The following is a 27,160-nucleotide window of genomic DNA, read 5'->3' as shown; positions in this document are numbered from 1 at the left end:
GGGCGCAGGACTCTGGATTTTCATATATGTTGTTAAACAAGTTTAGATCTTGACAAACTGAAATTATGTTTAATTCCTACGTGTGTGTGTGTGTGTGTGTGTGTGTGTATTTTGTAAGGAAGTAAAAAGCTGGGGCCTTACACTGCCAGGCAAGTGTTCTACCACTGAGCTATGTCCCCACTAAATCTGTGTTTGCTTTTTCTTTTTGTTTATTTGGGGTTTTTTTGTTGTCTTTTTTTTTTGTTTTTTGCTTTTGTTTTTCCCTTTCTCTTTTGGGATAGTCTCACTGTGGTAGCTCAGGCTGGCCCAGAACTTGCTATTTAGAATGAGCCGACCCAAAACTCAGGCTCATCCCTACGGTCCCCCCAAATTCTGGGACCGCAGGTGTGCACCGCCATGCCTGAGACCTCGTTTTTAAATCCGTTCTTTACTCTGGTTGCCATGTCCCAAGTCTGTTTGCATGGCTCTGTAATTAACCGTCCGCAGACTGTTTTCCACGTCACCGTAAACTGTAGCACTGTGCGGTTATTATAACAGCCAGTTGGTGCGGCTCTCTCTGCCCTACAGATTCTCAACAGCTACATCCGATTCGAGGTCTCCCACGGCCCCTCTGACGTGGCATCCATGCAGCTGTCCAAGACCCGCGTGACTGATGGGGGATGGCATCACCTGCTCATAGAGCTGAGGAGTGCCAAGGAGGGCAAGGACATCAAATACCTGGCAATCATGACCTTGGACTATGGGATGGACCAGGTGAGGATGGAGTATGTCCCTGTACCCTCCTTGGAATTGTCCCTTCATCAGCCCATGGGGAAGTACAATGACTGTATGCCAGGACCTGCAGGGACCTCGTGGGTTTGGAAAAGTGCTGGTCAGCATAGCTGGGTTTGGAGCCCCCATTCCATGTCTGATAAGGAGACTTCTGTAGTCCGGAGTTGGGCTCTGACTACCTGGGTCTCTCCTCATGGTATTGTGGATACTTTGTAGGGCTTTTCTCTTGGTGAAGTTGCTTTGAGTAGCCTCTCATTGTCAGCCCCGGCCTCTACCCAGACTCAAGTACCAATGCACCTTTCCAAGAAATGGGTACAGTGAGTAAAGCTGGACAAGACTCAGGACCCAGAGGGACACACATCTGTCCCAGGGAGCAGCTGTCTCTAGACAGTCTCTAGCTGCTCACTAAATCAGAATGGTTTCTGAAGCTCTGATGCCCACACACTGAGGGAACGCTTCGTGATTCACGAAGGCCTCAGAGTCTCAGCTTGCCTTGCACTATGTTCTGAGAGTGCATAGCCGTTGAGTTTGGATACCCTCGCTGAACTGGGAGCCAGCTGGGACCCAGATCCCCCATCATGGGAACGCATGGCCTTTACTCCCTGCCTGCCTCCTGTTTACCCAGCTCCTTCTCTCAGCATGAGTCTTGGTTCTAGGCCGAGTATGGGACTCGAGGTTTGCCCATGTCTTCCCCACCGACCCCCATGGATCCCATGCCTAATGTGCCACATACAATCAACCTGCTTTCCATAGGCCTAGTGTGGTCAGCCTTCCTTGGGAGGCTCTAGGGAGGTGGTGCGTGCCCCTGTGCTTTAAATCCTCAGCACATTTCTCCCACTGGGAAGGTGTGCCCAGAGATCTCCCCCCTGCTCTCTCCATGTAGAGCACAGTGCAGATTGGGAACCAGCTTCCTGGGTTGAAGATGCGGACTATTGTCATCGGAGGTGTGTCTGAGGACAAGGTGTCTGTCCGCCATGGTTTCCGAGGTTGTATGCAGGTACGGCGAGCATGGGACTACATGGTTACTGGCTGGCCCAGGCCTCTGTCGCTACAGTTGGTACGGCTTTTCAGTGAGTCTTTAATGACATAATGATCCATGTAGCAGGCACCCCAGACTTTTATCTCATGGTTACTGTTTACACCCCCCTTCCCCCACAGCTCCCCTTATCCAGCCAGGGATCCAACCCCACTCCCACCCCCCCACATCCCCAGCCTCCAGATCCGGCTTCAGATCCGGCTTCACAGCCACACAGGTTGCACAACTGAAGGAACAGCTAATCCAGGTCTCGCTCACAGCCCCTCTGTGGTAGACACAAGCCACACATTCCTTTGCTGCTAGCCATGCTGTGTGACCCCAACCTTGTCCGTGTTTCAAGCTGTGGGGATAAGAGCTGCTCTGACTGGGAGAGAATTTGGGGTTCTCTTAACGTCCTTTAACCTCTGGGTGGGGTGTCCTCCCGTTCTACCACTCTGAGTCCGGCTGTCCCCGCTGTTTGAATGCAGGGCGTGAGGGTGGGAGAGACATCCACCAACATTGCCACCCTGAACATGAATGACGCCCTCAAGGTCAGAGTGAAGGACGGCTGTGACGTGGAGGACCCATGTGCCTCAAGCCCCTGCCCTCCGCATAGCCACTGCCGTGACACATGGGACAGCTACTCCTGCATCTGTGACAGAGGTGGGGCTTTCATTTTGGAAGCCATCATAAAAGACGCCTTGGTGGCTACAGTGCATCTGGGCAAACTGATTTTGGATGTCAGCTGCCCTGGTCAAATCAGTGAGCCTGTAGGGGCCCTGGGCTGTTTTATACGGAGCGGCCTGTGTGCCACGCATGGTGACCCATCCCTATAATCTACCCATCGTGCCTACTAGCGCTTGGGAGGCCATGACAGGAAAACCGCTGCATGTTTGAGGCCAGCCTGGGCTATAGGGTTGCTGCCTTCTGCTGGAAACAGACTCCCTTGTTTTTACTTTCTCAGCCTAGGGACCGTCAGGGACTTTGCTCTCAGAGTGCAGCAAGAATAAGAGTAGTGTAAAGTGACATGTTTTTAAAAGCCACACTGTCACTGGTCCCCTTTGGTGGCTTGGGGAGCATTGAGAATCTGGGGAGAATTGTGAAGACACTGATAGCCCCCATTTCCCATGTCTGGAATGACCAGGACCCACACCCCTACATCCAACCCAGCCCGGGCAGGTTGCCGTCCACGTTTTCCCAGTCTGGCTCCTGTGATCTGGGGGCTAGGCTACTTACCGCTCGGTCCCGTCTGCTGAGTGGCAGGAACTGTCGGCTTCAGGAAGCATGGGATGCAGGAGAAGCTTTGCTGTAGAGGTGATCCTGGTCCTGTCTCCACAGGGTACTTTGGAAAAAAGTGTGTGGACGCATGCCTCCTGAACCCCTGCAAGCATGTGGCAGCCTGTGTGCGCTCCCCAAACACCCCTCGAGGCTACTCCTGCCAGTGTGGGCCCGGCCACTATGGACAGTATTGTGAGAACAAGTAAGGGAGGCTCTGCTTTGTGGCCCTCTCGGCCTCTGTTGTCCCCATCTTTCCTGCCTCCTCTCCTCCAGAGAGGTACAAACAGATACCATCCCCTTCCTGTCCTTCTGTCTGTCTAACCTGAGGCCCTCATTGGGTTTTTCACACATGTCTTCTTCAATCTAGATGAAAACACAGAGAAAACATTATTTTTAACAGCACTTTTATATGTAGAGCCTGGCTGGGTGGCGATGAGGGCACGAAACTCCTAAGTGTCTTTTATCTCTGATCTTATTTTCCCATCAGAGTCGACCTTCCTTGCCCCAAAGGCTGGTGGGGGAACCCGGTGTGTGGCCCCTGTCACTGTGCTGTCAGTCAAGGCTTTGATCCCGACTGCAACAAGACCAATGGCCAATGCCAGTGCAAGGTGAGGTGCCACCAGCCTGTCCCCACCCACTCCAGGCTTGAGCCCTGCAAGCATGTATAGTCCTATATACAAACATGAGTCTACACACATGGGCAGATGTACCTGTCTGCATGTCATACACTTTCATACACACATCCACCTGTATTCACACGCACCCCCAATCTAGGCACACACATCTGTGTGCATTCCTACATGTACACAGTCGTCCACTTACACACACTCCCACACATGCATGCATATAAATGTTGGATTGTGCTGGGTAGTGGCCCATGCTTTTAATCCCAGCACTCAGGAGGCAGAGGCAGGCGGATCTCTGAGTTTGAAGCCAGCCTGATCTACAAAGGAAGTTTAGGACAGCGAGGACTACACAGAGAAACTAGAGCAAACAAACATGGGGCTACTCACGTGTGTTCTGTGAACACAGCAGGGCTTCTTATATCCAACGTGGCTCAGACTGCCCCACCATGGGATCTAGAAGCCACTGTGGTCTTCTAGCAGCTCCATATCGAGTAAGGAACAACAGTCCAGACCGTTTCTGTGCAGGTCACCACATCCAACATCAGCCCTGCTGTTCCAAGTCAGCTGCTGTCCTGTCCTTTTACAGACAAGTTGGCACCCAGTGATAAATTTTTTTCAAGTCTGGAGGGCAAAGAATGTATGGCTCAGAGGGTAGAGCTCAGGCCCTCACTGTAATTCCCAGCATCCCCCACTCCATGTACACATATACACAAGCCATAGCCTGTCTTGGTGCCCAGACACCGATGTGTAGCATGGGTACACCTGGTCTTACAGCCTCTGAATGTGCTCCCATGTGCTTAGCTGCAGCTGTGGGGAGCCCCACCCACCCTCAACCACAGGCAGGAACTTTCACCGGCCCCACCTCTGACTCTTGCAGGAGAATTACTACAAGCCCCCAGCCCAGGATGCTTGCCTTCCCTGTGACTGTTTCCCCCACGGCTCCCACAGCCGTGCCTGCGACATGGACACTGGGCAGTGTGCCTGCAAGCCTGGTGTCATCGGCCGTCAGTGCAACCGCTGCGATAATCCTTTTGCTGAGGTCACCTCACTTGGCTGTGAAGGTCTGTTATTGGTTGTCCCTTGACCCCTTTCTGGTCACACTGCTGAACAGATTTGGCATATTTTAACATGTGCACATAAGCATGTGCACGTATGTTTCTGCATACCCCTGAGCCTTGGACAGTCCCAGTAGCCTTTATTCTGAATTCTCTTGGCCTTCTAGAAAGCTGGTCTTCATGAGACCCTAGGCTAGAGCCTGTTCTAATATGCATGGCGACTAGAAGGGATTGGGGGGCGGTCTTACTCTTGTTGGGAGCCTCTTGTGGGTGGACATAGGACTGGTACATTTGTGTCCAGCTGACCTGAGAGACTTCTTCCTCTGTCCTCAGTGATCTACAATGGGTGTCCCAGAGCATTTGAGGCTGGCATCTGGTGGCCACAGACGAAATTTGGGCAGCCAGCAGCAGTGCCATGTCCCAAAGGATCAGTGGGTAAGTCCTGTGCCTGGGTTGGCCTTGTGATAGGAAACCAGATGTTTTGGGATGCGGGGTTTTTTTCTGGGCAGGTGGCCTGGGCATCAGAGTTTTTGAATGTCCTTGTGGAAACAGTGTCATGGGCTAAAGAGATAGCTCTGTGGTTAAGAGCACTGGCGTCTCTTAGAGGACCAGGGTTCAATTCCCAGGACCCATGTGGTGGCTCACAACCATTTACAACCCCTGTTCCAGAGGATTTGAAGCTCTCTTCTGGTCTCCTGGGCCCTGGGAACACACACAGATATTGTTGGCTATACACAGATAACACATGCAGACAAAACACCAATACTCACTCAGTTTAATTTTAAAATATGTCATTAAGGAATGTATTGGGAGAAAAGATATACTTTTCCTTCGGTAGCAAGAGGCAGAGCATCATGGATGAAAATGGCCAGTGACTCATCTCTTTCCACTTGGGTACTGGGGCTTTGCTACTCCCCACCTCGGGCCTCCACAAATCACTTCTGTGAAATGGCGAGTAATGGTGTCTGTACTGTCTCCAGTCAGACCTGTGTGAGGATCGTCAGCACTGTCTCAGTGACTCACAGACTTGCCCATATAGTTTGTTTGTATAGTTGTTTGTATTGCTGGGAACCCAGAGGGCCTGCCTTGACTGTCAGAGCAGCTTAGAGGTGGTTTAGGGGTGGAAGAGGAGAGCATGCCTTGGCCCTGTCCTGTGGCTGTGAGCCTGACTGGCATAGCCCCTGCTTGGATCCCCTTCCGTGCTCAGTGTGAGGATTGGCCAAGTACATGCATAGGTGTGAGACATTACTTGGTGTGACCCACCGTCTGAGCATGCTTCTGTTCCCAAGGTAACGCAGTTCGTCACTGCAGCGGGGAGAAGGGCTGGCTTCCCCCAGAGCTCTTCAACTGCACCTCGGGCTTCTTTGTGGATCTCAAGGCCATGGTAGGTCACAGCTGGGAAGGCCCCTCTAGGATATGTGATGGAGGGGTGGGGGGTTGAATTTGGATGAGGTATAGCTCCCCAGAGGCCGTGAATCCGGAGGCAGAAAGGGAAGGGACAAGGTTGAAGGCCAGGGGCCAGGCCCACTTCCCTGACTCAGGTGAGTCAGGCTGGCTTCAAGTAAGCGACTCTTCTGTCCCCTCCAAGCCTGGTTCTGCAGACAAGAGTCCTCACCGTCACCAAACTCAGATCTTCCTTCCTCATACTCTGGGACAGCAGACCTGCCCTTTTCTTGTTACGGCTGCTAACTCAGGATCTTTTCTGGGTTTGGGGATCTTTTCTTTTCCTTCCCTCCCTCCATGCCTCCTTCCCTCCCTTTCTTTCTTGTTTTCCAAGACAGAGTTTCTCTGTGTAGCCCTGGCTGTCCCAGAACTCACTCTGAGACTCGCAGAGATCTGCCTCCACCTCCCAAATGCTGGGACTAAAGGCATGCGTCACCACACCCAGCCGGGTTTAGGGATCTTTGAAATGCTATGGAGAATACTAAAAAGTAGAGAATCTCTGAATGGCATCAAGCACCCAAACCAAATGAAGTCCATTTGCAGAGGTTGCCATTTCCCTTTCATTCCAGAATGAGAAGCTGAGCCGCAATGAGACAAGGATGGATGGAAACAGGTCCCTGCGGCTTGCAAAGGCACTGAGGAATGCCACACAGAGGAACAGCACGCTCTTTGGCAATGACGTGCGCACAGCCTACCAACTGCTGGCCCGCATCTTACAGCATGAGAGCCAGCAGCAGGGCTTTGACTTGGCAGCCACTCGTGAGGCTAATTTCCACGAGGTGAGAGAAGGGTGACCCTGCCTGAGTGAGTGCAGCTGTGGGGTCAGGAGCTGGGCTCAGCTGGTGAAGCATGGTATGGGGTCCCTGGTCAATGCGTCTCCTCATATCCGTGTGAGCGATTCTCTTAGTGTTGTGGGCGGGCAAGCACAGACCACAACCTCCGTGCCAGCAACGCTGACAGTTCAGGACCCCTCAGTAGGCCCAGGGTTCTGAGTGTGTGTCTTAGCCTTGCATATTTTCCTACCACTTGACAGATAAGGAAACTGAGGCACGTGGATCTTATATTTGGTTTGCCCAAGGGCACAGTTTTTTGTTTTTTTTTTTTGTTTTGTTTTTTTTTTTGGTTCTTTTTCGGAGCTGGGGACCGAACCCAGGGCCTTGCGCTTCCTAGGTAAGCGCTCTACCACTGAGCTAAATCCCCAGCCCCCCAAGGGCACAGTTTGAGAATGGCACAACCTAGTGATCAGCTCTTCAGCCTCCTACTGAAACCCCTGCAAAACCCCCTTCCCCTGCTCTAGGTCATTTAAGCCCCTCACCCCATACCATGGTGAAACATGTTCACATAAATCCTGGTGTAGTTTATGTGAAATGTATGTAGCTATGGGACATCACCCCAGAGCTACTCCATGGTAATGGCCTTACCACACTTCCATATTTAGCCTAGTACGCTGTGGTTCCCTTCCTTGGTTTACCTGTGTGACCCAGGGTCTAAATTGAAGGAACATCCTGCTTGTCTTCCTCCTTAACATCTGAGGCTATGTGAGACCCCAACATGATACCCTTTGGCAGTCGCCAGCCTCTGATGTTAACATGTAGCCCTGGCTGGATCTCCTCCCTACCACTGGCCTGGCTCTCAACAGGGCATCTTCCTGGCAGAGACTCTGGCCTCTGATATTAACTGGGTAGCCCTGCTCTCCTGGCCCAGGTCGGTCCTGGTCAGTTCATGGCTGTCTAGAAGATATTTTGCTCCACCTCAGGACCAGGGTGTCTAAGAACAGAGGATTGAATACCACCCGTCTGTCTGTGTCTGTCTGTCTGTCTGTCCAGGATGTCGTCCACACGGGCAGCTCCCTCCTGGCCCCAGCCACAGAGGCAGCCTGGGAACAGATCCAGCGAAGCGAGGCTGGTGCTGCCCAGCTGCTGAGGCATTTTGAGGCGTACTTCAGCAACATGGCACGGAATGTGAAGAGGACCTACCTGAGGCCCTTCATCATCGTCACCGACAACATGAGTACGGACGACCTAGGGGAGGGCCGAGCATCCAAAGGCGGAATCTCAGGGACTTTGGGCCCGCAGTCCAGATGCCGCCCCCTGACAGTGACGTGGGTGGGACACAGCCTCAGCCCAGATAATCTGTAGGAAAGCGAACAAGCAGCTCTAGCCCCAGGCTCCTTGTCTGTAAAATGGGAGAAGCCGCCCAATTCGAAAGGCATCTACAATCGGATGCCACAGTCGCTGATGTCATTCCTGTGGAGGTGTCACCCTGGGGTCTTTGTACCCAGGTTTGGGATTTCCTACAGTCCATCCTGCCTGGGGACAGTATGTCCCTCTCCCGTTCACTATAGATAAACATATTGCACGAGGGACATGTGGGGATGGAGGTGTAAGAGTTCCCACCCTGAGACAGTCCCTAAGCCTTCAGTGCTGTCAGGACCCCAATGCCCCACATTACCTGAAACATTTTAGTACATGCTGCTCTGGGGTTGGGAGTTTGCCTGTCCTGATTGCTTCAAGGCAGAGAAAGCCCCAAGTTAGTAAAACGTCGTCTCCAGCCTGTTCAGACAAAGCTGGCAAGAAGGTCCCAAGTCCCTGGGAATCTCCATTCAGACAGGGTTCCTCTAAATAAGTGTGGGGCCAGAAACACTGCTGACATTGATCCTCAAGAGATTCTCTACCCCCACCACAGGCTTTTTTCCCCCTGCCTCTCACCCCTGCGGGATGGCTTGAGGGACACTGTCCTAGCAGGGAGTCTGTTTTCGAGGGACCTTTTTGTTTCGTTCTTTTGAGATAAGGTCTCACTATGTAACTCAGGATGTTCTGGAATTCACATCGTAGACTAGGCTAGCCTCAAACTCACAGAAATCCATCTGCCTCTTCCTCTTGAGTGCTGGGATTAAAAGCGTGCCCCACTATGCTTGGCTGCTAGTTAAGGGAGTCTTAAACAGGCAGGATGGTAGGAGGAGGCCCCTGGTACACGCAGGCATGAGTCCACCTTTTTCTCAGAATGATACTGGCCAGCACCAGCTAAGCGATAACCTGACTATGTGTTCCATTGTGGGCCTTTAGGTGCTTCTACAAAGCAGAGAGCAAACAGAAAATGTAGGCCTATGCTGCCAAGCTTGCTTGGAATCAGCTGTGGCCATTTCACCACCTGAAGAGGCTGCAGGGGGATGACAGGGGCCGCAGAACAGGGCTGGTTGGCATAGTACCTCTCTGCTTGTGACTGGCTTTGACCCTCATAGTCCACACCCACCTCAGAGCCATGCAAGACAATGCCAGGTGCCACCAGATTGCCAAACTCTGTCTTGTGCTCAGGTGTCCTTCTGCGTGGCTTTCAGTAGCTTCCCTCCTAGTGACAGTGGTTGCTGTTTAAATAACCATCATTTCGAAACTGTGGGTTCAAAAAAAATTCTAAGATTTGGGGGTGAGTAAAGGGATTGTCCCCAGTTCTTGCAGTTGACATCTTCGACAAGCTTAACTTCACCGGTGCCCAGGTGCCAAGGTTCCAGGACGTTCAGGAAGAGTTCCCAAGGGAGTTGGAGTCCTCCGTGTCCTTCCCAGCTGACACTTTCAAGCCACCAGAGAAAAAAGGTGAAGCCACCTAGATGTCTCTCGTCACCTTGGGTGTCCCCATCCTTTCAGGAGGGAGTGACCCTCTAAAGAGTCCCAAGTACGCCCTGAGTGAGCTGTGGAGCAAGTACACTTGAGCGATGTTCAGGTGTCTTTATTATGTACTGTGGGAGGTTCTCATGGTTGTAGGACCAACCTCGGCCCCAGCCCCATCTTCAAACTGTTCAGTTGCGGCTTCCACATACATGTGGTTACTTGAGGTTACTTGAGGTCACATGTGGTTACATGTGGTTACATGTTTGCTCACAGCTGACCACGGAAGTAATTGTGGTTGTGTGTGAGCTTAAGAGCATTATTGGCTATGATTGTTCCTTGCATGCAAGTGTGCATGTATTCAACGTATACATGGGTGTGTATGTTCCTGAGGTGCATTTATGTGGTGGTCTGTGGGTATATATGTTGCATATATATTCAGTATGTATATGTGCATATATTCAGTTTGTGTATGTCCACATATATTAGTGTTCATATATGTATATGTTCAGATGTTTTGTATATATATTATGTATTTGTGTGCATTCAGTATGTGGGTATATGTGTATATATTAGTGTACATATATATGTGTGTATTTAGCATGTGCATATACATACACAAATATGTATATATGTATACATGTACATATTCAAGGTATGTATATATAGATGTTTATATTCCTGGTGTGCACATATATATTATACGCGTGTGTGTGTGTATTCTATATGCATGTGTGTTTATGTCCTGTGTGCACATATATTCCATGTGTGTGTTTATATGCATGTGAACATTCTGTGCATGCACATACAGCTATGTATACTGCCCACACTGTGCACAGCTATATTATCCTTAAGTGTGTGTACACGTGTCTCTCCCTTAGCGCTGTTACCTAGAAGAAGACTCTGTTTCTGTGACACTGTCACCTATCTGCTTCTGAGACATGGCTCAGGGAAACCCTGTTTGGCATGGGGCACTCACGTGGGAAGAATCCCAAACTGTCCACTCCCCAGTGCCCCATAGACCCTGCAGGTGGCATTGTATTCATTGTGCCGGATCTAAAAGCTGCTCGGACATGGGTCGGCCACACAGGACCACGCTCCCCAAGTGTCAGGCAGCATATTGTCTGATAGTTGGCTGTTAAGAGCCAGGAAGTAGGCCCATCCCTAACACATCTTGATCCAGGGAACATGACCACATCTCTCACCCTGTCCTCTTCCCGACAAACCCCAGGAGGTGGGACAGTCAGACCCACACCAGGGTCTCCAGCATCATGGCTGTTCTATGAGTAGGAAGACGCTGTAGGCTTGGGCACCCCAAATATTTACTGTGTAGGGTATATACATGGTCTCTGTCATGTACAGTTGAAAACATGTCCCCATTTAGCCTGGAGTAAGAAAGCCCAGGCACAGGGCCCATGTGTGCAGAAGGCCCCACTCTCCCCTGGCAGCTCCCAGCACTGCTCTGAGTGGCTCCAGAGAGGATAGGGAGAGGCGGCAAGAAGACTCCTGCCACCTGTCTGTCACATGACACCTTTGCCACTCTGATTACCCTGTCCTGTGGCATTTTGCTGCCTTCCTACCCTCTCCAGCCCTTCCTCTTGTTGATCTGAAACTAGCCAGCGGTCACTAACAACTCTGACTGCAGTGGCCACTGTGCTACTTTCTGTCTATGAATTTGAACAGTCTGTGGACATGTCTTCAAATGTATAACATGTCTTTTTAACACATACCCAAAAGTAGATTTGGGCTTTGGGCTGGGCCATGGGCTGCTAAGGTATGGCTTCTGAGGTGACCCCATGTGGGTTCCATCTGCCAACTTTCAGAATGCAGAAACAGCTGTGGCCCAGGTACCTATTCTGAGTCCTCACACACTATTCTCCAATTGCAGAAGGCCCCATGGTGAGGCTGACCAGCCGGAGGACTGCCCCCCTCACAGCACAACCAGAGCCCAGGACTGAGAGGGAAACATCATTCAGCAGACAGAGGAGACACCCCGATGAGCCCGGCCAGTTTGCTGTTGCTCTGGTTGTCATTTACCGGACCCTGGGTCAGCTGCTGCCTGAACACTATGACCCCGACCACCGCAGCCTCCGGTGAGTCCTGGGTGCAAGGGCCTTGAAGGGGACCCATTCCCCCAGCACCATGAGTTCTCCACAAGTCAAAGTCCTGAAGACCCACAGTCACATTCTGCCATGACTGTGGCCTGCATGACTGCCAGGGAGAGGCTCTGTCGCCATGGTGCTGTGCCCTGAGACGGTTGTGCCCTTTGCCTTGCTTCACTCTCACAATTATGCCCACGTGTTCCCAATGTTTGCAACACCTTGTGCCTCCGTGGGCTTCATTCTGTCCTCCGTGCCACACCCAGAGGCTGTCATGGATGATGACATATTGGTGCATCTGTGCTCTACTGACCCAGTCCCAACTGTGGTGAACAGTATCCATTGCTTCTGAACCAGAAGGCTGCCATAGGTCATGCCTCTCAGCTACTGTAGCTTCTGGGTGCTTTCTTGTTGTCTAGGCCTTGTTTTCCCAGCATAAGTTGGGTGATTGGGTTCCAGGCTCTGGTCACTTCATCAAATTCCGTATGTGGCCATGCTGCTATTCCCAGTGTCCATGCTGTGTGATGGCTCTGATATCTTTACAGGGACACACTAGCTAATGTTTCTAAAGCCCCCTTCCCCTGGAGGTGCCAACTCTCCCTGCACTGAGAATACCAGCACTGCAGCCCAGACGCCCCTAAGGGCAGTGCGGTGATCTGTGTCCGTGGACTGTGTCTCGGACGTTCGTTTGACTGTGTGCTCTCCTGGACCGTGAATTGATCACGTTTTATTCCTGTGATCTTCTCTCTCTGCCAGATTGCCTAACCGGCCTGTCATCAACACCCCGGTGGTGAATGCTATGGTCTACAGTGAGGGGACCCCATTCCCCAGCTCTCTGCAAAGGCCTGTCCTGGTGGAGTTCTCTCTGTTGGAGACTGAGGAACGAAGCAAGCCTGTCTGTGTATTCTGGAACCACTCCCTCGAGTAAGTGGGTCCCCATGAGCCTGTAAGCCACCTCTTCTGTGGGCGCCCTGTGTGTGTGTGGGGGGGGGCTTGCCAAGGTCAGAGGACTCAGTTGTCAGAGTGAAGGCTACATTTTGTGGTCTCTTACAACCCTTCCAGGCTTAACAAGACAGAAGGCTTTTTTCCCTTTTGCCTCTAGGAGTGTTGGTGTGTCCACACAAGTATGCGTGCGCATACACAAAGCCATGTGCACATTGAGGAACTATCCACATCCTCACCGAAAATATAAACCTTACACATGTGTATATCGTTTCCGTCTCCATCAAAGCAGTTTATTCATGAACCTTTCTTTTTGCATACAAGCAGCAATCTCTTTTTTTTTCTTCTCTCCCCCCCTCAGCCACCGAGCACACTCCCTTATATCCTCCCTCAACTCCGCCTCCTCAGTCCAGACTGCGAAATCTCAGTTCATAGGGCCACATCACATGGCCTGATCTTGCGTCATGGTGCGCCTGTACAGCTCTCCCAATGGACGTGGCTAGTTTCAGGTGTGTGAGGAAGTCAGGTGCTAGTCATGAGACTTAGCTGCAGTCCTGGGCGCCATCTTGGGACTGCCGCCACACCCGCTCCCCACATGTGTATACACCACAGAAACCCACAAAGGTGTGCACACATGATATAGATATGACCACACACATACACATGCAGGAATACGTAGAGCAAGTACACAGGTGCACATAAAATATCCAGAAGCAGGCGTGACACACAAGGCTTCCCGAGAAGGCCACAGCCGAGATGGGCTGCTCACCTAAGGAACCCCTGCAATATGGCGTTAAGTACCCATTTCTCTGCCAGGCAAAACCACTTATGGGATGTGGGACTCAGGGGTGTGAGCCCATGCAGAGACATAGCAGTGTTGGTCCCAGGCGTCTGTCCCTTTGCACAGGGTTTGCTTGACCTGTTCCTGGAGCCATGAGAGACACTCGCAAAATGGCCAGGTTCATGATGTGTGTAACCTGCAGTCCAGGAAGGGAGGTGGTTGATTTAAAAACAGACGTAAGATGCCGTTTCCCTGTGCCTGTGTGGCACTGGGTTTCAAGGCTGGTGGCCGGTCTTGTGGCTAAAACCAGAGTTCCATTTGTCTTTTTAGCTGTAGGAGTCCTGGGGGTGCTGGGCCTTCACTTCCTTGTCTCGCCCTTTAGTCCCACTGGGGATGCCCTGACATAGACACAGGGAGGATGAGGAAGGGCTTGGCCTGTGCTCTAAAGTGAAAGCTGTCGCTGCTTTTCTTCATCTTGAGGAGCCTGGGATTCAGGATGTCAGAGCCCAAGCGCTCTCTGCATGGCTAAAGCTGGGCTTAAATGTGTGTATCTGTAAGCTCCTACCAAAGGGATATTCCCTACGCCATCGTTTCCCAGGATCGTAAGGAGAGCCACTACACAAGTCTCTGCCGAGTGCTCAGGCACATGCTTGGGCAAGAACATCCATCTTCCCCTGTCTCTGTACTTTCCAAACGCCAGTTTATAAGGGAAGCTCATTGACTCTGGGGCATAATAGATCTTTGGCTCACAAAAGGGAAAGGGAAAGGGAGCGTTGGTGTCTGGTGTGTGGGCCCCACGGCTGCCAGGCACGGCTGTCTGTCCCCGGCTATTTGTTTGAATCATGGCAATTAGCAGTGCCTCTAGTGATCTGCCCCCTGCTTTGTGCTGCTACCATTATCCCCAGAACTGAGCACTCCTGGCAAGCGTGTCAACCATCACACCCCATTTTACAGATGAGTAAACTGAGGATCAGAGGGATTACAGGACTTTCCCAGAGCTGAAGAGGGCAGGGCCCTAGAACAACGTGTTATTTGGGGCTTTCCGTCAGTGAAGCGGGAGCAGTAATTGGACCATGGCTTCCGGGCAGCTCCCATAAAGCATTGTGCAATGTGAACATGAAAGCGGACAATGGAGAGATGTTTATTGCTGAGGCCATTGAGGCTCCCTGCATGGCTGGTGAACAAAGTGGCTGTTTCAGCCTTGGCTGCTGCCTCTGGCCACGGGGCCGGCTCTTTTTGGAGTTTTCTGTATCTGGTTCATAACGTTTGAACTTCAGAGGCGCTCCTGAGAGCCTGGACCAGCTGTGAAAGAAGAGGAAAGCTTTTACCTGGTGCCAAGTAGCTGTGAGGGCTGTGTCCTTGGCGACGGCGGCCATGACGAAGAAGGTGAAAGGTTCAGGCTGGGGGCTGACAGCAAGGTTGTGAGACCGGACACCTGCGGGTGGATGTTCTTTGCACTTGGTCATTCTTCCCAACTAGATTCAGTGATGTCAGGACAGCCTCAGAGACCCTGGGACTGGGCGAAGGCAGCCTCCAGACTATCACAGTGGTAAAAGGACCAGGCTCACCCTCCCTCTTCCTCTTCTCCACAGCATCGGCGGGACTGGAGGATGGTCAGCCAAGGGCTGTGAACTACTGTCGAGGAACCGGACCCACGTCACATGTCAGTGTAGCCATTCGGCCAGCTGTGCGGTGCTCATGGACATTTCCAGACGTGAGGTGGGCATTTTACTGCTAGCCCCCCCCCAACCCCCCTAGTGAACCTGGGACCAATCAATCCCTGTTGCAACTGGAAGCCTAGTCCCCAACCCACCCTCCCAAGGCTCTCATTTGCCTTGTACGTTGAGCAAACCAGATGTGCCCATTGAAAGCTGTTTTAGCAGCTGTTTGGAGAGGTCTACGAGGAGACCTTGAAGGGGTTTTAAGGGCCAGTGAAATGGCTCAGTAGGTAAAGGTGCCTGTTGACTTGAGTTCCACCCACAGAAGAGAGAGACAACGCCTGTAAAGTGCCCTCTGATCTCCACACATGCGCCGTGCCATGCATTTGCGCACATGCACACGTACACAGACATACATCAGTAAATGTAATATTATTAAAGGGGAGGCTAGAACTGGACATGACCTGTAATCCCAGCACCTGGGAGGCTAAGCAGAAGGATTGCTGCAAGTTCAAGGTCAGCCAGGGCCACAAAGGGAGACCCTGTCTAAACAAACACGTAAATAAAACTTTTCGAAGAGCCCAGGTTATGAAGCTGTTAGCAATGTGGCGTTAGTAACTCGGGGCTTCTTTTGCTGTGATGAAACACCATAGGCAAAAAAGAGTTTAGAGAAAGGAAAGGGTTTATTTTGGCTTATAGTTCCACATCATAGTCCATCAGTATAGGAAGTCAGGACAGGATCTCAAGCAGGGCAGGAACCTGGAGGCAGGAATTTATGTGGAAGCCATGGAGGAGTGCTGCTTACTGGCTTGCTCCCCATGGCTTGCTCAGACTGCCTGTGTAAAGAACCCAGGATCACCAGCCCAGGGGTGGTACTGCCAACTGTGGGCTGAGCAGCCCTTACACATAAATTATTAATCACAAAAATTCCCCCACGGACTTGCCTAAAGGGCATTTACTGAATTAAGATGTTCTTTCCCCAGATCTGTCTAGGTTTGTGTCAACTTGAAATTAAAAAAAAAAAAAAAAAATCAACCAACACAGTGGTAAAAACCTAACTCCCAATAGCAGAAGTTTCTAGATGTCACCTCCCCTCAGGGCAAGGACTCCCAGCCATGCTAGAGCATTTACTTCATTTCTATGTGAAGTTCTCGTAGGTCACACACTGTCCCCAAGGACAGAGGTGTGAGGAGAGGAAGCCAGTGACAGCGAGTGTGATATCTTTGGTATCTCAAGCAGCTTGAGAATGTGAGCTGCCCGCTGTGGTGTGGTTGATGCCTCGGGTAGGCTCTGAGCAGCCACGGTTCATAGCTCTATGTCACTGCCTCCTGGAAGGTACTGGATAACCTGCACCAAAATGCCTAGGACTCTGAGTCACACCAAGCATATACCTGGAGACTCAGAGTGGTCTATCTCAGTCTAAAGAAACGTCAGTCACCCTCGGTTGCAGGAGGCTGTAAACTGAGAGTAAGAAGGACGTTCCAGCTACTGGTGGGATTCTGCTCCCCAAAATGACTCTTAGATTCCAGGTTACCAGAGCTGAGGTTTCAGTCAGGCCACCGAGGGAGTTCAGGCCCTGCCAACGCCATTCCCCATCTGTGCCTACCCCATACCTGCTCTCCTCATGGCTTCCATTGAAGGACCAGATAAAATAATACAACCGTGGATAGGTGACGAGCCCCTACCATGTATTAAGTCAGCGGGAGGGGGGGGGTGCTGTGTCACAAATTACCCAGGTCTCCTTGTAAAGAGTCTGCTGTGACTACCAGATGAGTCAGAGGGAGGCGAGGGGTGTATTAACTGAGTTCTTTTGGCTGATCTCCAGCTCAGAATTTGGAACAACTGTCTCAGCCATTCCTGACAGCAGGACTTATGTGGAAGGGTTAAAAATATATTTTTGAGGAAGGGTGTCATTATGTAGACCAGATTGGCCTTGAACTCACAGAAATCTATGCCTCTTGAGTGCTGAAATTAAATGCATGTGCCACACAGGCTAAATATATATGTATCTCGCATGGGCTTGTTATACTGGTACATCCCCCTTGTTAGGCAGCTGTCACCACCACTCATCCATCCTTGCTCATCATCCCTAACTATTCACCCGGTCCCCTCCTAGTCCTCTATATCTAACATCCTTGATAGTATTTTGTCTGTGCTGATCAAATGTCCATCAACACCAGCTCCTTAATCTCTTTAACCAACCCACCTGCAGCATGGGGAGGTTCTGCCTCTGAAGATCATCACCTATGCCGCCCTGTCCTTGTCTCTGGTGGCCCTCCTGGTGTCCTTCATCCTGCTCTCCCTCGTCCGGACACTGCGCTCCAACCTGCACAGCATCCACAAGAACCTCATTGCGGCTCTATTCTTCTCCCAGCTCATCTTCCTGGTCGGGATCAACCAGACTGAGAACCCGGTGAGACCACTCCCCTTAGCCTGCCACAGGCTACCCTGAGTGCTGCCACTTGAACATGCTATCCCCTGGGTGACCCTGGGTGTGTACCCCATGCTATGACCTGGGTGTGCTCTCAGTCACCCTGGAGCAGTGGAATAGTCCATCTTGTCTCGTAAGGGCAGAATGTGTGTCTGGAAATTTCTGGAGAGACCTGTGGGGACCTCCCTCTAAGGGCATCCATAGGGTCCTCCAAAGGCTACGTTCACAGCCAGTCTCACCCTCTTGACATAGGCCTTAGTGGTTTCATAGGTGCTGGTCCCATTCCGTTTTGCTGTAAGAACCCTGACCAAAAGTAGTCTAAGGAAGACAGGGTTTATTTGGTTCCTGATTCCTAGTCACAGTTGGCCATTGTGGGGAACTCAGGGCTGCTACTAGTCACTTCACATCTAAGAGCAAAGAGAATAAATGCATGGTCTAGTCCTCAGCTATCTTCTCTACTCTTACATAGTCCAAGGCCCCCTGCCTAGAGAATGATGCCACCCACTGTGGGCTTGGTCTTCTCCCATCTATTAACAATCAAGATAACCCCTCCACACAGACATGCTCACAGGCCTACCTCAGCTTGACAGTCCCTCACTGAGACTGTCTCCCCAGGTGATTCTCACTTGTGTCAAGTTGACAGGGTTAAGAATCAAGGTGCTGTGGTTAGGTGCTAAATCCCAGAGTCCTCTGAGCTATAGCAGCTTTAGCAGAGAGTGGTGTACAAGTTCCCCACCGCTCTGTTTTCTCCATGCCCATACCCCTGGGCTTTGTTCAAGAAGGAACATTGAGCAAGGAAATGGTTTTGGGGGAGTATGGGACCAAAGAAAAAAAGGCACTTGCTGAGAGGGCAGGTAGGGAAGAAGAAGAGGTGTGGAGGGAGATTGTCAGGGAAGCTCTAACTGATCTGATTAAATGCAGGGTTGTTGTGTTGGCTAGCCTGGTTGGCTGTTGCGTGGGATCCCAGAAAACTGCATGAGTCCAAGAGGTGTTGCAGAACCTCACAGGGTCCCTGGCTGCTCATGGAGGTCATGAACTCCATGCCTTAGCGGTCACCAGGGTAGAATAGCATTCAGACCGGAGAGGCCCCGGAGCATGAGGTGTTAGCGTATAGAACCTAAATGCTGTGGATCATATGCAAAGCAAGTGAGAATCCTTACCTGCGCCTACACAGCTGGATCTGTGGTCAGTGAGCTCCCAGTGTTCGTCTGCAAGGACTGTGTAGGGACAGCTACTTGGCACGAGGTTGTCTCTGACGCAGGTGAATGGTGGAACTTGTCACTGAAGTAAAGATAACCCACAGAAGGGACGTTTGTAAGGGGCACAAAGATTAAGAGTCATGAGATGTGACAGCCAGTGGCTTCCCAGAGGAACCCAAGAATCTGATTATGAGACTGAAGATAAATGGTTACCCCGGGAACAGAGGGCAGTTGTGTCATAAGCACAGGGGTCCGCACACTAAGACAGTAGATGCTGCTGTTCTTATGGACCTAATGGAACAAACCCAAAACATACCTGTAGAAGACACAAATTCGAGAAACATGTTTAGGAGCCCTTTTTTTTTTTTTTTTTTTTTTTTTTTTTTTTTTTTTTTAAGATTTATTTATTTATATGAGTACACTGTTGCCGTCTTCAGACACACCAGAAGGAGGGCATCAGCTCTCATTACAGATGACTGTGAGCCACCATGTGGCTGGCGCTTGCCACCTGAGTTCTGGATCCACACAGTGGAAGGACAGAGCCACACTCCCATGAGCCATCCTTTGACTCCCATACGTGTTGCGGTGGCATGCATGTTCTACACAAACACACTCTAAATACATACATGTAATTAAAATTTATAATTGCAGGGTATAGGAACAACACAGCATCGAGTTGAAATCACATTGCTGACGCTAGAATAAAACAAGATAGTGGGGGCTGAAAAGCTGGCTCAGGGATTTAGAGCACTGGCTGATCTTCCTTTCCTGTTCCCACTGGTGGCTCACAACCCTCTGTGCCTCCAGTCTTGGGGATCTGATGCCCTCTTCTGGCCTCTATGGGTACTGCACACATAGTGCAGGCATCAGAAGAGAGCATCGGATCCCATTACAGATGGTTACCATGTGGTTGCTGGAATTGAACTCAGGACCTCTGGAAGAGCAGTCAGTGCTCTTAACCACTGAGCCAGCTCTCCAACCTGCTTTGCTTTTTTTTTTTTTTTTTTTTTTTTAAGGAAAAGGGTTGAAATCCAGTGAGCTTAAGGGTCTTTGCAAAAGAACTTCACTGGGACCTTAAGGAGGTCTAGAAAGGGAAGAATAAATCAACCTAGTGGAAAGGAAGGGCAAGAAGATAAATTGCCACAAGGTGGTATTCAAAGGGAAAATCTCTAATGAGAACGAGGTAGGGGGAAAATGCAAATAAACACACACTGGAGACAAGATAGTAGCTCAAACAGTCCGGGCAGCACTGTAGTAGCACCGTGGCTGAACGGCTGCGGTCCCCTCTAAGATAAGGAAGACCTGCACTGGGAACGAATGCATCAGTATCCGTAGGAAGATGACGGTGCGACTGGGTTTCTCTTAGGACAGCTGTGGAAGCGGTTTAGCACCATATAAACCCGTAAATGTCTTTCTCATCACCACATGGGAGGAATAAACCAAGGTTCCTTCTGCTGGGCTGAGGCAGGAGCAGCAGATGGCCCTTGTGTCAGCTGAGGCCCAGCATGAGCTTGAAATCCAGATCCTCTGGCTTCTGCCTCTGGGGTGGGGTTTTAGGATTACAGGCCTATAAGCCTGAAACTCCCTGATGTTGGCAGTGTTGGGGACTGAACCTGTAGCCTCTGATACGAGGCTGTCTAATGACTGAGCCACATCCCTAGCACTACATTAAAAATATTTGTGGGGGAAGGGGATGGGGTTTGAGTCAGGGTTTCTCTGTGCAGCTCTGGCTGTCCTGGAACTCGCCCAGTAGACCAGATTGGCCTCGAACTCAGAGATCCACCTGTGTCTGCCTCCCCAGTGCTGCGATTAAAGGTGTGTGCTACCTCTGCTCAACTGAAAATATTTTCCTTAATGCAGAAAACAATTGATAATTTTTACACCCATTCATGACTAGAAAGAAGAGGGGCGAGGCTGGAGAGATGGCTCAGCGGTTAAGAGACTGACTGACTGTTCTTTCAGAGGTTCTCGGTTCAATTCCCAGCAACCACATGGTGGCTCACAACCATCTGTAATGAGACCTGGTGCCCTCTTCTGGCCTGTGGGCATACAGTCAGGCAGAATGCTGTGTTCATAATGAATAAATAAATCTTTAAAAAAAGAAAAGAAAAGAAAAAGAAGAAGAAGGGCAGGAGAAAACCCCCTTTGAACAAACTAGGAAAGGGAATTTCTTAACCTAAGACAAGAAGCCCCCCCCCCCACGGATACATTAGCACAGTAGCGGAGGGAACAGTTTTAGCTGTGATTCCTAACGGCAGGAACCTACTTTACTGTGGTCTTTTGTTCACTATGGTGTGGGAGGTGGGGCCTCAACAGGAACACGGGGAGAAAGAATCAATATCAGACGACATGATTGGCATGTCAGGTTCCACAGGAAATTCTGAAACAACATACAGATAAAATCCTGTGGATAATTCAGGGAGCTCGGCAGCTCGCGTGCAAAGGCAGCTGTACTCCTGCAAACTGGCCCCGATACCTGACGTAAGGGGCACAGGAGTGGAAGGGTTGGGGCGTCCCTGGAAGAGCTGGCTCTCACTGACTGAGCCGCCTGGAGTGAGGATGGGCAGCTTTCAGAATCCATTGGTGATGGCGGTGTGTGTCCTCCAGGTTGAGAGGGACTCCAGGAAGGACAGACTGGTGTCCAGCGATAATGTGTCCGGATAAAAGGGCTCATCCCTGAGGAGGCAGAAACAGGTCCATGCTGCTGCTGCTGGGGCAAGGTCCTTGATCACAGCAAAATCGTGGAACGCAATGGGGTTGTGACTTCAGGTGGCCCCAGCTATAACCAACTGCGTTTTATTTCATATTTCCATATTTACAAGGGAGAATCTCAAAAATACGTAAAGTCCAGCCCACTTGTTAAAGAGTTTGGAGAGTTCAGTGAGGACTCTGCCAGAAGCTCACTTACGGGGTCCACCCATTCACCCCCTGGAGCTGAGGGGTGGATGTGAAAGGAAAGATGATCTGGACAAATGGGGTTCCCCTGCAGGGCCATGCAGGCGGAGGTGGTCGAGTTGGAATAGGTGCTTGGCCCTTGGTGCCACCTTCCTGTGGACGCCAAGGAGGCTTCTGCTGTGTAGATGTTTAACCACCAGAAGTGAGGGCCGTCACCCCACCCACCCCCAATTCTAAGTGTGTTGCCTGCCCTGGACTTGTGCCTGTGGCTAAAGTGACCGACAGCCTAGAGAGATATAAGGTCAGCGACCTTCACTTGTTCATGCAGTGAACTGGACACCATTGCCTCGTGCAGCGGAGTCTGGTCCAGGGTGGGGCCCTATGAAGCGAGCACTGCTGCTGTGGTCAGCCATTCCCTCAGCCTCACCCAGGTCTCCCAGTGGTGGTTATTGCTACTTGAGCCACTTGTGTGCTTGTCTTGGGCCCCGTGGATACCAACCCAGAGGACGTGTCAGATGAGGTAGCGCCCGCACATGGCACTTCCTCCTGCAGATGTCGCCACCATGCTGGGTTTGCTTCATGGCAACATGAGGCAAACATTGGCTGGCTGTACCGTTTAGAGAAGTGTGAAGGGGGATGGAAGGACACACGCCTAGCCCAGGTGGGATCCTATTTATCCCAGATGTTCGCCATCCCTGCATCGAGAGCCTTCAATGTGAAAATGGCAACTGTGCGTTCAACCTACCAAAGACCATGATTGAGGAATGCCTCCCATCCTCTTCCTGTCGGCTAGTGGGGAGCTGGGTCAGGGAAGGGGGCTGTGTAAGACTACTGCCTGTTGCCATCCAGTGGAGGGTGTCCAGGAAGGACACAGGAGCAGGCAGTAAAACAATCCAGCAGCAGCCTGGGGGACAGGGCAGGCCACTGGACAAAGCACCATCTCCTGTGTGTAGGTTGTATCGTGCCCCAAAGGGCTACAGCAACCAGCCAGAGCTCTGTGCTCCAGCACAGGTCTGGTGGTTGGAGAACAGAGCAGAGACGAGGGCATGAGGTGGGGAGGGGCTGGGGCGATGTTTAAGGGCTCTGGGGGTGGAGGAGGGTAGGTGCAGCTGCTGGTAATGGGATGTGTAGGTGGCAGCTGGACACGGCTACCCAGGCCGTAAAGCACAGAGCCCAGGCTGGAGGCTTGATCGGGGATGGAAACAGGAAGAAGGTTGCAAAGCTAGAGTTTTCCAGCCAGTGTAGAGGCCTTCCTGGGCAGCCAGAGCCCTCAGGAAAAAGGACAGACCTTGCTACCTCCTAGGCATAGCTTCCCAGGCCATCCTTGGCCCAGTCCCATTGACAAACCTGGTAGATTTCCTGTAGGGTCACAGGAGCACAGGGTCAGATCAGATGAACCAGGACCAAACCTCCTTGCCACTTCCCAAGGCCAGATATTCCTCACAGAGCGGGCATTGATACGGGATCCTTCTGTCAGACATGGACGCAGGAGGCGCGTGTGAACGCTCAGTAAGCTGCGACTAGTTCCGGGGGTCCTGTAGGTGTGCCTTTTCAAGATAGAGGACAGTACAGTGGACGGCTTCGGGCCGCCCCCTGCAGCTGAGCATGGCATGTGGCTCTCGGAGAGGCCGAAGTTCACTTCTGACCCAGCGCCTGCGGAACGAGGGCTTTCCAGGCACCAGGGAGCACCGAGCAGGCGAATAAATGCACCCCCAGGAGGACTGTGCAGTGGCAGGGGCTTGGCGTGGTGCCTGGCTTTTCTGACTTTTATCTAAACTCACAGTCGTATCTCTGGGTGAGGCCGTTTATCTCCCAGAAGCCCGACAGGCCGAAATGATTTAGTGTGTGTTTGTTCTGTTCGGGAAAAGCGAGTGTGCTTAGTGTAGAAGCGTGTCCACACAGTCCTGCCAGGTCCTATGGTTGATTTCTAGCCTCCTTTCAAGTGGTGTTTTTGTTTTGTTTCTTGTTTTTTTGTTGAGAGTTCATTTGTGCGTCATTTAAAGCAACAGCTAGCTAGTCAGCCTTCCCACCACCCTCCTCCAGCTGAACCAGCCCCACTCCCACTATGGAAATGGCACATGGTGTGGGCAAATCAGTTCAGGCTTGCCCCTCACAGCTGGTATTCTGATGCCACAGAGAGCACGCCCCAGCTGTAGCCCTGTTTCTGTCTTCAGCTTTGCAGGGTAGGCGACAAGTGTTCATGTTCACATAAGTCCCTTGCGCTGTCTGGGTGTCCTCTCTGGAGAGCGTGCGACCGTTGGAGGTTGCTGGTGGTTCTGTCACAGTGCCCTCCAGTCTGTGCTCTGTTCCCTTCCTCAGAGTGCAGTGACCCGGTATTTGAACACAGCCACATCTAGTATGAGGTTGAGTTTGTGGCTCTCCTCCTACCTTATGAATCTGTGGGCAGTGCTCTGCTCAGGGAAGGACCAGAGGATGCTAGGCGTACGGTCAAGGACAGAGCAAAGGACAGCAGCTGACAGTGTGGGCCCCATGCATGGGTGTACCAGTCAAGGGCGGGCTTTGGTGAGGATGGGGCGAGCTGTATGGTTAGATGGTGCTTGTGGCCAGGGTGGAACCTGGAGGTGACTTTCGCCTAGTTGTGGGTGGGGTCAGTTGTGGCTGTGGTTAGGGTTGTGGGTAAGCTGTGGGTGTGACTTGAGCTTGTCTAGGTGGCCAATGTGAATAGGGTCGATTTTCTCCCTTCTTCCCTTTCCCCTTTCCTCTCTTTCCCCTGTCATTTTCTACCCTGCCTGGCTTAACTTCTTGTTGGGAAACCTACTGTTATCTTCCAGCTGGCTAGCCTGGAAGCTCTGTCTAGGTCATGTCTCCCAAAAAGCCCATGAGCAGCCACCCTGGGCTACATCTCCAAGTCCTATTGTTGAACTAAGTATAGACACAAGACCTGAGACGAGGTCTATTCTAATGGCCCCTAGGCTGAACTCTGGGATCTCAGTGTCCCTTGTCATTTCCCCCATGATCTTGTTCCTGATACTGCTGGGTCTTCTGTACCCTAGAAGGCCTAGCTGGCTTCCTTGCTGACTCACCACTCAAGGAGATACTCATTTGTAACACATGGCCTTTGCCCTGACACATAGCCCTATCCCGCTAAAGGCAGGCAGACAGAAAAGTCTCCTTCTTCTGTGATCTTGGATCGGCAGAAAACATCAAGATATTATTCCTACTGGACATAGAGACCCCTGGAAGAAGTGTCCCCAAAGCCCCCAGCTGCTCCTACTGCCTGGCATTTCTGGGAACACAGGCTGAGGTCTCAGCCCGGGAACTTTCAGCCTGAGCAGAAACCACTCCATAGTGTTTTAAAATAAAAACCCGAAGTGGGGGCTGGAGAGATGGCTCAGCAGTTAAGAGCACTGGCTGCTCTTCCAGAGGTCCTGAGTTCAATTCCCAGCAACCACATGGTGGCTCACGACCATCTGTAAAGGGATCTGACGCCCTCTTCTGGCCTGCAGATGTATATGCAGCATTTAAAACAAAACCTACATTTAAAAACAAAAACAAAAAACAAACCCACAAATACCAAAAATTAGAACAATGCTTGCAAAAATACATTATCATCAGATTACCAAAAAGACTAGGGCTTTGTCCATCGTTCCTGAATCACACCCACCCTTGGTAGTAACCCCAGGTCACACTCAGCCACTCCTGAGTTGTACAGGAGGAGAGGAGCTGCACTGCCCATTGAGGACACCAGAGACCCTGCCATTACAGAACACCCTGACTTGGTCGCTCTTTGGCCCTGTGACAATTTGGCTTCTGAGGAGGGGGTCACCATGTCCATGGACAGCATGGATCTCTGACACAGTTTTACAGGGCACTTCTCAGCCTGCCCCTTCTGCAGTCCCGGGGCCTTGGGCTGCATGCTGAACCTGTTCCTCTCCACCCAGTTTCTCTGCACAGTGGTCGCCATCCTCCTGCACTATGTCTCCATGGGCACCTTCGCCTGGACCCTGGTGGAGAACTTGCACGTCTACCGCATGCTGACCGAAGTGCGCAACATCGACACGGGGCCCATGCGTTTCTACCATGTGGTGGGCTGGGGCATCCCCGCCATTGTCACAGGTAAGGACACACGGCACAGCTCTGCCAGGGTGGCAGATTTCCCCTGAGGCACCTGTCCCCTTTCTCCTAATGTGGCCCTCTACATTTAGCTGTGTGTGGAAGCGCAGCTACTGTCGGCCAGCGGGGAGATCGATCTCTCTGGTCAGGCGTGAGCTGCAGGACCAGAGGGCTTGGGGTTCTTCGTGTGGTGCCTAATTGGAAGAGGGTCTACTCCCATCGCAGGAGGTGGGGAATGAATAGATCAATAGGAAGGTGAGCTTGTGAGGGCACAGATGGCTGCGTGATCAATATAACAACTGATGTCATCCCAGTGAGCGCTGCTGTGCACACACTTCCCAGCTTCCTTTGTCTTTTTTTTTTTTGTTTTTTTTTGTTTTGTTTTTGTTTTGAAAACAGGGTTTCTCTCTGTAGTCCTGGCTGTCATGGAACTTGCTCTGTACAACAGGCTGGCCTTGACCTCAGATCTGTCTGCTTCTGCCTTCCCAGTGCTGGGATTGAAGCATTTGCCATCATGCCTGGCCTACACTTTTCTTTTGTTCTTTTTTTTTTTTTTTCTTTTTTTTTCGGAGCTGGGGACCGAACCCAGGGCCTTGCGCTTGCTAGGCAAGCGCTCTACCACTGAGCTAAATCCCCAACCCCATAAGAAACAGTTGGTGGTGGGTTTTATTTTGTTTTTTTTCTAGTCAGGGTTTTCTCTTTAACAGCCTTAGCTATCCTGGAACTCACTCTGTAGACCAGGTCGGCCTTGAACTCAGAGATCCACCTGCCTCTGCCTCCCAGTGCTGGGATTAAAGACGTGTGCCACCACCACCTTACACTTTTCAATAACCATAGAAAACCAACATTTGCCTCCTGTTGAGGAAGATCCACACTTCTGTTCTCAACAGGAGGGCATGAGTCCCACCAGGGGCTCCATGCCAGGGTTCTGGACAAAGTCTCCCAAGGCCCCTGGAGTTCTGATGTAACTCTTCCCTACTCCAAGGGGCCACCCTGAGTGTTGTTCAGAGATATGAAGGCTGGGTGACAGGTGGCAGAGGGAGGGTGGCAGCCGCCTCTTGTTGCTTGTCAGAGGTGTTATCTCTTTGCAGGTCAGGTGTCATTGTGAGAATACCTAGAAAATTATTCGTTCCTTAGTGTAGAAGCCATCTTGAGGTGTCTGTCAATGGGAGGCCTCCCCTGCTGCCTCAGTTGATTTCTGAGTGGGAAATGCTATTGCCTCCTGAGGGCATGGCTGCCTAGATCTAGACACTTCAGAGGTCTAACTACTCTTCAAAGCTTATTTATATTT

General features: G+C 51.3%; 1 protein-coding gene across 1 annotated transcript in view; it reads left to right on the top strand.

Moving 5' to 3' along the window:
• Nucleotides 1–27,160, top strand: part of Celsr1 (cadherin EGF LAG seven-pass G-type receptor 1) — an 86,233-nt gene that overhangs the window by 53,672 nt on the left and 5,401 nt on the right. Inside the window, exons 10-25 of the mRNA XM_032890853.1 lie at nucleotides 568–753; nucleotides 1,655–1,768; nucleotides 2,275–2,449; nucleotides 3,125–3,266; nucleotides 3,552–3,672; nucleotides 4,568–4,751; nucleotides 5,079–5,180; nucleotides 6,035–6,129; nucleotides 6,758–6,967; nucleotides 8,015–8,198; nucleotides 9,635–9,778; nucleotides 11,679–11,883; nucleotides 12,646–12,813; nucleotides 15,205–15,331; nucleotides 17,483–17,683; nucleotides 25,698–25,872. Coding sequence (XP_032746744.1) covers nucleotides 568–753; nucleotides 1,655–1,768; nucleotides 2,275–2,449; nucleotides 3,125–3,266; nucleotides 3,552–3,672; nucleotides 4,568–4,751; nucleotides 5,079–5,180; nucleotides 6,035–6,129; nucleotides 6,758–6,967; nucleotides 8,015–8,198; nucleotides 9,635–9,778; nucleotides 11,679–11,883; nucleotides 12,646–12,813; nucleotides 15,205–15,331; nucleotides 17,483–17,683; nucleotides 25,698–25,872 — 2,533 coding nt within the window. The remainder of the gene's footprint in view (nucleotides 1–567; nucleotides 754–1,654; nucleotides 1,769–2,274; nucleotides 2,450–3,124; nucleotides 3,267–3,551; nucleotides 3,673–4,567; nucleotides 4,752–5,078; nucleotides 5,181–6,034; nucleotides 6,130–6,757; nucleotides 6,968–8,014; nucleotides 8,199–9,634; nucleotides 9,779–11,678; nucleotides 11,884–12,645; nucleotides 12,814–15,204; nucleotides 15,332–17,482; nucleotides 17,684–25,697; nucleotides 25,873–27,160) is intronic.

The sequence above is a fragment of the Rattus rattus genome, chromosome 1, assembly GCF_011064425.1.
Source record: "Rattus rattus isolate New Zealand chromosome 1, Rrattus_CSIRO_v1, whole genome shotgun sequence".
Classification (NCBI taxonomy): Eukaryota; Metazoa; Chordata; class Mammalia; order Rodentia; family Muridae; genus Rattus; species Rattus rattus.
The sequence above is the reverse complement of the archived record's forward strand: the minus strand, read 5'-3'. Positions and strand labels throughout refer to the sequence as shown.